Genomic DNA, 14,004 nt, shown 5'->3' with positions numbered 1-14,004 from the left:
ATCCGTTACATGTGTGTAGAAATCCCGTTGTGCCTCGAGGGTAATTTTTTATTTTTTGCCAAAAAATTCACATATCACCTCTATAATTTTTTTTGATTATTTTTTATTTTTTGCCAAAAAATTCACATATCACCTCTATAATTTTTTTTGATTATTTTTTACTCCAAAAATTTGGCAAGGGACCTAGTTGACCTGGCCTTGTCCTTATTTTTCTGGGAGAATATACATTATCTGATTTCAAGAGCATAAGAAAGTTAAAGAATTAAAATTCAAAGAAGATTAAGAAAAAAATTGAAAGGTTGTGTACTGGCCGACCAAGGCCTGCATGAAACCACATTACCAATTAAAGACAAAACTGAAAGGCATGTATGCATTCAAATTGGTACAAATTGGTACAAGAAAGAAAATTCAAGTAAGACTAAGACTCTAACTCATGATCAAAGACATGTTGGCATTGGAAAAAAAAAAAAAAAAAAAAAAAAAAAAAAAGGGGTCTATTAGAAGTATTAGGATTTCCAACCAAAATTAAATCATACCTAAGAAATTAGGCGCGACTTCACCTTCACCTCTTTTCTGAGCCATTGACGTTGTTTTACAGGTTTAGTTTCAGTCTTCGCGTTCAAGCTTTTTTTTTATTTTATTTTCTGTAAAATCTAATTTCAGTTAAACCCTAAATTATACTAGATGTCCGTTGAATAAGATGTAATTTGAATTGAAATGATGAATTTGACCCTTCATATGATAGTCACGTACGTTTATTTAACGGAAGACTAACGGAAATTTGGATTTGGATCTTAATTGCTAACAAGGTCCACCACGAGGGTTTAATTAAAAGCTTTTTCACCATGACGTTCACATCGAAAGTGGCGTGTCACCATAGGGATCACAAAAAAAATTTGGCCCTCTGTTTATTATTAGCATGCAAGCCGCACATATTAGGATAAAACGGAACTCTCCATTAATTGTTAGCACGTGGAGTTACATGTGAGGCTAACTTTATATTTTTAGTTTCATATGTGAGACTCAAGTGATAACAATTAACGGAGAGGATGAAATTTTTAATTTTGGGTCTAAATCCTAACAGACTTTACCACATGGGCTTAAATTCTAATTTTTTTACCACAAGGGCTATCTTCCAACCACTCTGTCACCATAGACTAATAATCCAATTAAGCCATTTGAGAAATGATGGACAAGAAATGTACTTGCCCAATACCAAATTCCAGTCAGTGGCTTTTAAGTGAGATATTGCAATGTACAATTGATATTGAAAGGAAAGAAGAAAGAATTAAAAAAAGATGGACAAGGTGATTACATGAGGCGGTGGAGATATCTTAGGAAAGAATCTCAAGTCGATTTGATTGGAACTCCTATTTTTTAGCAAACTTGGACGGGAGACACAAATATTAAAGGGAAGATACGAGCAGCAAAGAAGTACTTCTTCTGGCGCGGTACAAGGGAGCGGGAGATCATCAGCAATTTGGTTTCTCTTTTCCTGTTTTATTTTATGTAAATTTCCTTTGTAGGACTACTATGAATTCTTTGTTAATGGGGTTCTAAACTCTTAACTAAGGCTAAGAGGAAGCCCTAATTATGATTACTCTAGTCTTATAAGGGGGCGTTTGTTTGCCCTCACTAACTTGGACTGGACTGGACTGGACTAGCTATTAGTCCAATACTGTGTTTGTTCCATGCTGGGACTAACATTAATGAGACTAAAGGGGACTAGCATGGACAAAACCCTTCACTAAGAGGTCTTAGTGAGACCCCCCAATAACCATGGGACTAGCTAAGACTATCCTCTATTTCTCGTCCTTGTCATGCTTAACGACCACTCCCGACAGACTCCTCGTCATCACCGGTCACCTAGATCAATCATTAACTTCCCGACTCTCTTTCAGATCCAATTCACAACCAACTTTCATATAAAATATACCAAATTGAAGCTGGGAGTGACAAGATTACGATTTTACTTGAATCAAGGCCAAAATGTGGTCGAATGTGGCCAGAAAATGGCCTGGAAGTCTCGGCCTGTTTAGGCTTCTTCAAATCCATGAAAAATTCGAGCATGCAAAGCTAAGATCTCGGTCCAGGGATGGTGATGAATTTTTTTGGCGGTGCCAACTTCATCCAATTTAATGAGGGTTGGCCAAAAAACACATCGGGAAACCTGCAACTCGTCGGGAAAATTGGAGCCGTGAGGTTCCGTTTGAACAACGCATAGCTATAGAGGGAGGGATGATAGAGAAATAAAGACTGGAATCAATAAGGAGTTTGACCAGGAATGAGAAAGAGACATGAATTGAGAGGTCTGAGAGGAAAAAAAGAGGTACAGGGTGGGAGGATGAGAGAAGAGGAAAAGAGTGGGACAGAAATGGTAGGAAAAGATGGAGAAAAAGATAAGATCATAATAAAATATTAATAATTTATATATTAAATAAAATAATATTAGAATTTGTTATTATCCAGCTTCTTAGTCCAATACTGCATCAAACGCTTCACTAAATTAGTTCAGTTTAGTCTAGTCTAAGCCAGTCCAGTTTAGTCCTTGAAGCTAATCCAGTCCGAGATAGTCCGGCGTAACAAACGCCCCTAATTGTTCAATCCATGGATTTCAGATTGATGATTAATTTTCATTCACGAGTTGAATTGCAATTTTGATATTTGGTACCATTGAGGCTTTCTACAATGCAAACTTGGGGATAAAAAAAATGGAGTTTTAACGAAACATTCTTGGTACTGTTCACTTTTAACAAAAAACCACATTTTTACCTTTCCCAGGTACTATTCACTACACCTTTATTTGTCATTTTTCATTAAAATTAAAGTTTTTTTGGATTTTCTTTAGTTTTCTTCAAAAAATAAAAAAAATTAAAAAAATAAACCAGTCCCAGATTTCATGTACCTTTTATTCTTCAACTTGTTTGTATTCCTGTTTTGCTGGGCCAATTGATATGTTATGCTATCAGTTTGATCTCAATTTAATATTCCTGCCTAATTTCGAACTTGTTTGTATTCCTTTATGATCGTTCATCCCCAATCTACACCCAGCCTCGGTATTTACCTCCATCCAAAATGCTTGATGTTGATATCACAGATAGTCTGAGGGATGTGTAATAAAGGTAAGCTCTTTGTAGAAAAATTCAGCATTTTGCTAAATTGTTCCAATATGATGTCGTATCCTAGTCCCGTGTTCTCTTCAATTTCAGAAAAACTTGCATCTTGTTAGGAATTGGCTCGTCAAAGATAGTGTCCTATTTTGTTTAGGATTGTATAAGGGAAAGTAAGGGTGCACCGATTCTTCTCCTGCAACGACTAGGAAATAATCAAAGTTTCCTCGTACAAATGGATTAGGAATCCTAAAAGCCTAATTGGAATAGGAAAGAAAGTCTACTTTCTTATTCCATATAGAATAGGAAACTTAATCCTTACATAGGCATGTAAACCACACTCTATACTTATAAGGTGCGGCAAGGCTAGGGAATTAAGAGAGAAAAGCCAGAGACAGCCGAGAGAGACAAAGAGGAATTAGTTTTAGGGTTTTGCATTGTAACTCTATTATTAATCAAAGAAGTAGTGATTTCTCTACCCTAGGGAAATCATAGCTGGCCATATGCAAAAGTTCTTCTGAACTAGTATAAATCTTGTATGTTTCTCCTTATTCTCTAATTTGCTAAGTTTAGTCAATTGTTGGATATATCAAAGAGCAAGATCCAGAGGGAGTCAAAATTATGACAATTTGTATTCGAGGGCTTGGTTCAACGTGTTATGCGATGTCAAAATGAAAGGCGACCGCGTACCTAGGACCTAAAACCTCTTGATGGAAAAGATGACTTCATGGACTAGCAAAGGATGATGAAGAATGTATTGATAGAGCATGATTTGGATGATGCACTCGTTGGTGAGAAGTCTACGACCATTGCTTGGACCAAGGTTTTTAAGAAGACCAAGAACTCCATCGAGATCCATCTCACAAGATCAGTTAGGTCCCACATCACATAAAAGATGACTACTAAGGAAGCATGTGACAAGTTGGAGAATATTTATATGGGCAAAACCGTGTCCAAGAAACTATTTTTCAAAGATGAACTATTTGGGCTTTGACTAGAAGAGGGAGGTGATATTGCAGGTTCCAGAATTCTATAGCCAATCTTCAGAAGGTCAAAGAAACATACAAGGATGATGATATGGCTATCGTCTTACTAAGGTTTGTACCTTTGTCTTTCAAGCACTTTCGAACAACTCTAATGTTTGAAAAGGAGGCCCTGAAGCATGAAGACGTAATTCAAGCCCTTCAGTCATATGCTAAACTAGATGATATAATTGAAAGCTCTCAAAGTCTTTATGCCAAAGGCAAAGAGAAGGGGCAGAAAAAGACAAAGGAAGAAATGAAAAAGGCATACAAGAGAACAAAATCCAGACCAGCCCTTGTGGAGGCACTTTTATACTAGACAAAAGAAAAAGTGTTTGCCACAAGAGTGATGTTTGATGAGAATAGAAAAGAGCATGACATTGTCGTGGAGAGCTCAACGTCCACCTCAAAAGACCCCGAAATGTCGATCAGCATAGATGGGATTATGTTGATTCATGTCAAGAATTAGCAGCGGAAATTCACGGGGAATCAGACCGTGCTGGAGAACATGCAACCGGTGCAAGTTTTCTAGGACGGTCACAATTGGCTTTTGAGACAGGGCACGAGCTACTTATTTTCAAGCCAGGGCCGCCAAAATCAGGGAGCGATCACGTCAGAGATGGCAACGACGGCATAGACAGTGATAATAGCAGTCCTTATTATTCATTCAACTCAGACTAGTAACTCAACATCTTCTGACTTCTGCCTGTTTCTTCATGCATATAAGATTGATTAAGGGAAACTAGCTTATAGAAAAAAGAAAAAAAAAAAAGAAAAAAAAAAAAAAAAACAGAAAATGGTTGTAAAATTGTAAATTATGGCCGTATAATTACTTCATATATAAGGGTACTCTAATATTCATTTGATAATTTGTAAATTGAACTTTTTTAATTGTTGGTGTCACCCGTTTAGTGCTGTTATACTGGGTAGCCTTTGGTAGGGCAGGTATTTGGAGGATGATGAATGGTGGGAGGCATATATAATAATGTAAAATTGTATTCAGATTATATATGCAGGAAATTAAGAAAATTAAGGTCTAGAAATGCTATTCCATGATCTCCTACTTATTCTTGCAATTTTTCAAGTGGATTGATTATTATATTCTTGCCATTTTTATTTTCTCAGTGTGGAAAATTGGAGGGGTATTGGTATAATGTGGGCATGGCTAGGGTTTAAGAACCGATATTACTGTTAATTTTTCAGGATAAGAAAGTGAAAAGAAAATGCTTCGAGTCAATATTCAAGTATCAAAAGTTACAACACTGAACGAACATGTTCCAAAATTTAATTGTAGCCCAAACCGTTACAAAAGGGTGGAAATTGACTCATTTTACACTTGTTTCGATAGATTAATCCAAGGCAAGTCATGAATTACTTTTGATTTTCTTATTCACTGGTGTTAAATTGGTTGAAGTGGAAAAAGTTCAACAAGATCAAGTCAAGAGACTCTAGCAAATTAGGGTTTACATATATGAAATTTTAGCAAAAAGTTCATCCAAATTTTGAAACCACCTGGAATTCAGACTAGCTAAGCTGCTTCCAATTTCAACAAAACCTCATCTGTCTTAATTTTTAAGCGATGTATGTCAAAACATCATTGTATTAAATTTGAATATTTCCTAATCTAACTTATTTTCATTTTATCAATAAATAATATGTGACGTTTGTATGTTGCTTTGAAAAAGTGTACAATTCTTTCACTTTTTTGGGAAAAAAATGTATAATTTAACTACTCGTTGAAATTGTATGAAAAAATAAAAATATGTATGTATGATCGTAAAACGCGTATTAAATAGCATTGTACTTTCATATCTCATCACCGCACCACAGCGAAGTACTCTTTGTTGGCTCCGATGGACGGAGGAAGCTAGGTTGGCCAAAATATATTTATCAGTTCAAACGTGATGTGCCATTAATTTTTTAGAATAAGAAAAGATGGAGAAAATTTCTCAAGCCAATATTCAAGTATCAAACATATATCACGCGGTGTGCCATTAATTCTACACTTGATTTGTTAGAGAAATTGGTCTGTTCTACTCATTTGTCACTTGAAACAAGATTTGAATCGTACTGTACTTTCTAAAATTGAAAAGTCGTCACTTAACTCCTTAAAAGTTGAATTCTATCTCAATTGGTCTTCTTTTTGTCTATCTACAATCTAATTAAGTTGGGTTCTATGACTTTCAAGGATTAGTGAGAAATTTTTAAAATGATAAAGCGAGATTTTACCTTGACGTCATAAACCTTACCCCATAAAGAAGAAAAAACAAATGCCATTGATTTAGTTAGTCAATATTACGATTTAGTGGTATTACTCTTCACTTGGAAGTGAGAGGTCTTAGATTCGAATCTCGTGGATAGCGAATTCGATACCAAATTAGGCTGCTCATTATGTGGTTTAGCCGAATTCTCCCTTCATTTAGTGTAAAAATATTAATGTACTCAAAAAAAAAAAAAAATGCCACTGATTTTTTTTTTAGATAGGATTTTATTATATAAACTCCACACACACACACAAAAAAAAAAAAAAAAAAAAAAAAACCCCAAAAATTAAAATAGAGAAAAAAGAAAAAAGAAAATAAAATAAGCGGCACTCGATCTCCTATATATTGCTAGTGCGTGCACCTCCGGACATTGGTTAGGAGAAACAGCAGAAAGAAAATGATGGTCGGTTCGAAGGTAGTGTTTCTGCTGAGAGACTCAGAGGGCTTCGGCGAAGCCATCTCAGCTTCTTTCCGCCGAAATCCAAGCAATTCTACTGTGTAAGATCTCTTCCTATCAACCCTTTTAAGTTTGAGATCAAATTCATATTATATCGATTGATGTCGATGCGCCAATTTGTTGTAAAGAAGAAAGTTTGGAGCTTTCATTGGAGCGCTATGGAATCCAAAATTGCAAAGCTTCTGGAATCCTTCACCACTTCCTCGATCCCCAGGGCCAATATGAGGTTCCCCTTCTCTCTCTTCCTCTCTCTCTCTCATGGAATTGTTTAGGACCCAGAAACGGGTTTGTATTCATACAGATTCTGTCTCGTATAGATTAGATTCTATGTGGGATTTGGGTGTTGAGAAATGGGTCGTGTATTTTCTAATGGAATGTGCACTAGTTTTTATGGTGAAAGTGAAATTTGGAACAATTTGGGGTTTAGATTGTGTGTGATTGAAATTGAAAATGATGCTGGTTTTTCAAAACCATGTGGGGTATAAAATCGACTCGGTGTTATGGAATTGTGAGTGATCTGTGAGGTCTAAAGGGACTTGATTGCAGGCGTTTTTCAAAGAATGCTTGTAGGTTTGGTTTCTATGCCCATAGCGGTTGAAACCCATTAAATTACTTTGTAATAGTTTTGTTCCTTTGTGGTTCAGAACTCATGCTGTGACGATAACAGTGGAAGGTTCCACATTATTTTTTTATGCAGTTTTCTGTTTTTCATAAAGTTTATCGATCTACCACTGCCCTGAAATGCTTTAGTTGTTAGGATGTGAGCCAACAGCTCTGATATTGTGTTGAAGTTTGTCGGTTTATTACTATTTCCAACAGCTTGAGTTACTAGGACAGAGTGAATAACTATTGTATTTATCTTGTAACATATCTTGAAGATAACAGATTAGGGGAACCTTATAAAAAATTTCTCTTCAATTTTGTATTTTTCAGGTGTCTGTGCTGCTTATGGAATACTATGAACCGCCAATACTAGCCTGCGCTATTAATGAAGTTCTAGCGCAATTAGCAGGGCGGAATTCATCCTCAGTTCCTACAGTCGTTGCCCCATTTTTCCTAGAGTCATCCAAGCTAAAGGGGGAAAGTAAATCTGCAACAAAATTTGAAAGCAAATGTTCACTTTATGGTATAAGGATTGGTTCAGAAACAGCCATAAGCAAGGCTATGGCAACCAAAACCCAGAAGCCACCGCCATCCTTGCAGATTCATCATGAACCTTTGGCTTGCTTTCTTCAGTTGGTCCGTGTTTTGAAGTTGCCAACATATGTTCTTATCGGGCAAAGAGGTCAACGCATTTCTGATAAAGAAGAGTTTCAGGTATACTGTTTTTTTCTTTTTTTTAATTACTTTATCTAATGCAACTGTCAACATTCAGTTTACCTAGAATTGTCGTGACATATGACTGATTTCAAGTTGGGTTTGGAGGCCATGATGTGATAGTAATTTTTATTTCTATGATTTGCTTGAGAAATGAATGGGAAAAAAATTAGTGTTTGCTCAGTTTCTTTCTCTTCCTTTTAGTTCTCTATGAATCTTTCTGTTTCCCGAGTGTATGTATATCGTCTAACTCTAGATGGTTTCTTTTTCAGATACTTTATGAGATTGGAGAACTTTTAGCAAGCACTTTGAACCTTTCCTTTTCAAGAGACAAGATCACATGGAATCCAACAAGAAAATCAAAAGACGATGGGGAGCCTTGGCGTGCATTATATGGTTAGACCTCTACTGTCTGTGACATTAGAGGTTGAGACAAGATCTATCGTCGGGTGCATCAGGTTGAAAAAAGTTTCAGTTCATACTGTGATTGGTAGATCTATGTTCAACATCATAGTGCTTAAACTTTCATTTATGGATTATATATTAAGGATGATGGGATAATCTGAATGATTAGTTCATGTGCTTATCCTGTTGGGTGCCTATTCGAACCTATATGTTGAGCAAAAATTGTACACAATATGTAAACAAATAATTCACTCGACACAATTTCACCATCGTCCATTTTTTCGAAGAGAGTTTAATTAATTGGAGTTCGACCCATTCTAGGCTATGCGCCTATTAATTACAACCCTTCTTTTGGGAAAGGAATACCCTTTGATTCCAATATGAATAAATCGTAACTTGGGGATTTGAGTGTTTATTTGATTTTGTGACTGCACCTAGATAGAGCCCTAGGTTGCTTATGTACCCTCATTGAGGGATCAGGTCACTCGTAGTTCCTTATGTATTTGTTGGGGTTTGATGCCTTATACAGTTTCAGCTTGTGCAGGTAAGGAGCATTTGATTCCTTGTGTAGTTTTAGCTCGTACGGGCAAGGACTTTGAGCCATTGGAGCGTTTGATGCCTTGTGCAGTTTTAGCTCGTGCGGGCGAGAACTTTAAACCATTGGAGTGTCAAGTAAAATTAATGGTTATATTTGTGATGAACCCACTAATAATTTGGTATTTGACTTAGTCTTGGTGCAGTGCATCTCAGACTTCATGAATAATTTTAATTTTGATGGAGGCCATATTCATGAAGGCCACATGACTGGCATGGAGGTGTGCTTTTATTTTTCCACTGTAGCTTCTTTCTTTGCACAATGCACTCAAAGAGTCAAAATTGGAGTAGTACTTGAGGGAAAAGAAAACGTTGGCATCTGTTCCCTTTCTCTTTTCGCCGTTGCTTTTATCCATGTGATGCTTCCTTCCATCCTTTTTCTTTCTTGGACAAAAGACGTAGAGGTAGTAATTCAGAGGTTTTTGTCTTGTTTCTTCGTAGGCCAATAGCCTCATTATTTTAAGTATACTTTTGCTGGGACTTTCCTAATTGTAGGAAGACATCATTTTCCTTTTTGGTTTCACCACCGAAGCTTGCTGCAACACCCACGTGATGAACAATACGTTTTCTTCTTTTCCCTCTCTATTTTCCATTTTCTACTGTAGCTTTCTTTGTTCTTTTGTTGTCCCAATTTTAATGGGATCTTTACAAAAGACATACAACAACCCAGCAGATATGGTCCTTGAAATCATAGTGGAGATTGCTTTGTTCATCTTCATTACTTTTCACTTCCCATATTTGCACGGGAAGAAAATAAATGAACGACGGTGGGTAAGGGGTCGCCCTCCTCTCATTTGCTGCAGCCATCAGAGTCGGTGGTTTCTTTCCCCTCTTTGAAGACTTGAATTTTCCAAGTCTCGAATAGTACTGCATGGCTGTCGGGTATGGCTGCAGGAACTTCACAGAGAGCTTTTGAGCTTCTGCAATCTGTTTTACGGTGCAACATTAGAGCCACTTCCGCAGCATCCTTGGACCTGGGGACTTTTTCTTTCCTCAAATTCTCGGCTTTCTTGCCTTCGGATGTCTTTCGCATTTTCTGAAGGCTTTGGGTTATTCTCGCCACTGTCGATGGGATGGGAATGGCTCGCAATGATTGGTGTTGCATTTTTTTGCCTTCTTTAACTTCTTCACATTGACCACCGCTGCCATCTTCTTACGTCGAATTTGTTGATGGTCTGGACCCGCGCGCCCAACTACATCGCTTGGTTCACCGTCCTCGGATTGCGGATTGCGGATTGCGGATTGCACTGCCCTTGGGCTTCTTCCGGAGGAATGCCGGAGACAACGGTTGAAGAGCGGCGGTGTTGCAGTTTGGTTGCTGCAGTGCAGTGATCACTTAGACTTGGAACTTTACGGGGTGGTTTAGACCACCCACAAGAAATTCATGGGGTTGACGGTAGTGGTGGGGAGCGGATCACTTAGATTGATTGGAACTTCACGGGGTGGTTTAGACCACCCTGAAGAAATTCATGGGACTAACGGCAGCGGCGGGGATGGGAGAGGTTGAAGAAACAAATTGTGTTTTTGTTTTCCTGCAAAGCCGAGAGAAACCAAAGAAAGAAAGATTTAGAAGGATAGATTTTATACCTTTAAATGCTCTGTAGCTTCTCCTGCTCTTTGTTCTTGCGTGTAGCACATGATATGCTCTCCCTTTTTTTTCTCTGTTTCTCTTTTGCTTTTGTTCTCTTGCTTTGCCTCTCCGACTGTGCCCTTCTCTATTGTCTTTTTTTGTCGATTCCTCCCCCTGCTTTTGCAGTCAATCTCCCCTTTTATAGACAGGGTGACAGGAAGAGTGGGGTGAGAAAGTCGGTTGTTTTTCATCAACTCCCTTTTTCACGTTGGAGGAAATGGACAACTCCTCACACGTTCCAGCAACATGGTTCTTTAATTTTTCTGATTTAATTCATTTTTTATTTGTTTTAAAAAAAAATGAATGGTGTAGATTTTCTTGGTTAATCTTCACCGTGGATTTTAATTGCCAACATCATCTCCACTTTCCTTGAATTGAGGAACCATTTTTTTTTTACCCCAACACTGTAATGTAATAACTACAATCAAATCATTCATCATACAATAAAAACGAATCAGGCAATACACTAAAACAAGACATCATTTATTAATACAGTCTAGTGATGTTCCTCTTTACTTATAAGTGAGAGGTCCCACATAAACCACCAATTTATTCCTTAATATATAATTCATCGAATCAGTTACACCCCTAATTTTAGGATCTCACATAAACAGATACAATAAGAACTTTACAACCAATGTTCCACATTCCTATTAAATATTCCTTTTCCAAAAGTAGAAACGGTAATTTTAACTAGGAGGGGAATTGCATCCAAGCAAATAAAGTGACTGGAACACTTGAAAGAAGTATGGTCGGAATCACAATCCAGGACTCCCGACGAACTATAATTAGAAGGCCAGCAGAAAATGCAATCATCATGGTTGCGATAGCAAAAAAAAGAGTGGCAAGACCAATTATCATCGTTGTGGGCAAGGACTTCAGGAAATCATCTTCTGCGTAACGTGACGTGAGAATTCCGAGAAACGTCAACGTTGCAGTCGTGGAAGAAAATAGTGATATAGCATCTGAAATCATAAATAACATTAACAATTTTTCATCGATGAATGTGGGAAAGCCAGTATCTCCATTTCCTCCAGGAATTGTGATTACTGCAGCAAACATGATGGTAATAATAAGAGCACCTACAACAGTGTAAGAAGTTGCAGTCTCTTTCATCCATTTTTCTCCTTCCTTTAGCAATTCACTGTGATTCTTTGTAAATAGTTCCCTTGGTGTCAAAAGTTTATCTTTGTTCCTATACTCACGACACTTAGGAGGTAAAATAGTCGCTACTTCCTGCATTGCATTGAACAAGTACTGACATATGAGAGCATAATATATAATTTTCTATAATCTTTATTATATTAGGATTAACTACCTACATTTTACATTCCAAAATTTGTAACTTGTGTTAGGTTGTGTTAATTTAAACATTTGTACTGACATATGAGAGCACCTACAATTGGCCACGAATCACGTTGTTCAATTTTAACATTCTACGCATTAAGGCTTTAAGATTGTGTTAATTTTACAACTTGTGTTAGGTTGAACATCTGCTTACAATAAATCGAAAAGGCAAATAACTCTCTTTCAAAATGCAGCTAGCACCTTGAATGCAAGAAACTTTTCAGGAAAACAAACTAAGATTGACATCTGGTACGTGGACAAGGGGACTTATAGTTTAGTTGGTTAAGAGCATTTTCCCGAAGTGCCGAGTCCAATTCTTCCCTCCCTCCCCCAGTACCTAATAGTTGATGATGGATTTGGATGATTATTACAAAAAGGGAAAACAAATTCAGAACCTCCCAAACACTTAATTTGATTCTTTCAGTTTATATTTCATATAGGCAATGTAATCAAGAATTATGTCGAGTGAGAAATCCTAACCTTGTACCATTGTAGTTCACGCTGCATTTGCAATGCTGCACCTGGAATACGATTAAGTTGTGCTTGTGCAGATGGGGACAACAACCCAGCCATATGTAGCTTGTTATTAAAATCTCTATCAGCAAGATTTGTCACCCAGTCTTTCGCAGAGATCCCATATAGAAGGTTATAAATCTTTTCTTGACGACATTCGATGGCAACGTGAAATATGCCCCTTACCTTCTCATTTGTTGCCCACAGAAGTTCAGGATTTGCTTTACACATATAAGTAACAAATTCCACGTTCCCCCTCCTAACAGCTAGGAAGATTGCCGAACGCACATAGGGAGAACTCATTTGTTGCATATCCCAATCTTTATTTATCTCTTCGCACATGAGCTTTAAAAATGCAAGTGAGTGGACATGGACAATCTTCATTTCATATATGCGTTTGATTCCTGAGATGACATTTAAAACCCAAATGTTGAGGGCATAAACTGTTTTGGATAATTGATTTGAATTCAAATCTACAACAAATAAAATTGTTACTAGCATACCAAGTATCTCAACAATTTTCGAAACAAGCCCTTCCTCTTGTTTTTTTGAATAAGAAACAAGCTGTTCCACTAAACGTCCCACTGCAATGGAAAAAATGTTGGTGAAACTTATGGAGCATGTTGTTAGATATATGACCGACCTAATGGAACTTGTATAATGGAAATCCAATGTTTGTACTTTGTAGACCAAGAAGGGTTTCATAACCCTAGAGGTGCCTCTTTGACCAATAGTTGACTTTTCAACCAACATGCCTCAAGTCCTATTCTAGGATTCCATTAATAGCTCGTTTACGTAACCGTAATCAAAATAAAAGGAATCAGATTGAGGAGAAACTGAATTGATGAGGAGTTGAAATGAGAAAAAGTCAGAATCAGATTCCTGTTGAGGCTATTTACTTAAATTGGGTGGAATCGGACTAAAGTTGAAACTGAGTTCATATTAGTTGTTTACTAATTCATCTCAATCGGAATATAAATTAATATAATTACTAAAATGCCCATTTCCATAATAAATTATTTTATGGTCTAATTTTTTTCCATTATTTTATATACTAATTAAATTGTTCGTATATAATTAAACTTTAATTAGTTTTATTCATTTTTTTTCCTATGCATTTCAAATAAATTATTATTACTCTTTTTTTATTAGTAAATAAGTTATTTTATAGTCTAATTAATAGAAAACATTAATTAATTTCTTATTAAGAGAAAAATAAAAAACAAAAAAAACCTTGTCAAACTTATCTATTACCGTAGCACTCTCCATCTCTCTCTATTCCCCACCGCCACACTCTCTATTCTCCCACCGTAACACTCTATCTCCAATGCATCTCAGGCAACTC

At 36.8% G+C, this 14,004-nt stretch overlaps 2 protein-coding genes across 2 annotated transcripts; one reads left to right on the top strand and one right to left on the bottom strand.

The window, feature by feature from the left end:
• Positions 1-6,985: 6,985 nt before the first annotated feature.
• Positions 6,986-8,841, top strand: LOC137708711 (uncharacterized). The gene is made up of 3 exons (XM_068447844.1): positions 6,986-7,079; positions 7,787-8,170; positions 8,443-8,841. Exons 2-3 carry the CDS (start codon positions 7,802-7,804, stop codon positions 8,569-8,571), a joined length of 498 nt encoding a protein of 165 aa, XP_068303945.1. The 5' UTR covers positions 6,986-7,079; positions 7,787-7,801; the 3' UTR covers positions 8,572-8,841.
• A 2,651-nt stretch (positions 8,842-11,492) lies between these two features.
• On the bottom strand, positions 11,493-13,043 carry LOC137709124 (ankyrin repeat-containing protein NPR4-like). Its single transcript, XM_068448249.1, has 2 exons — positions 12,627-13,043; positions 11,493-12,035 (listed from the first exon to the last, which is right to left on the bottom strand). The coding sequence occupies exons 1-2, from the start codon at positions 13,041-13,043 to the stop codon at positions 11,493-11,495; spliced, it is 960 nt and encodes a 319-aa protein (XP_068304350.1).
• Between the last annotated feature and the right edge of the window lie 961 nt (positions 13,044-14,004).

This window comes from Pyrus communis, chromosome 11 (genome assembly GCF_963583255.1).
Source record: "Pyrus communis chromosome 11, drPyrComm1.1, whole genome shotgun sequence".
Taxonomy (NCBI): Eukaryota; Viridiplantae; Streptophyta; class Magnoliopsida; order Rosales; family Rosaceae; genus Pyrus; species Pyrus communis.
The sequence above is the reverse complement of the archived record's forward strand: the minus strand, read 5'-3'. Positions and strand labels throughout refer to the sequence as shown.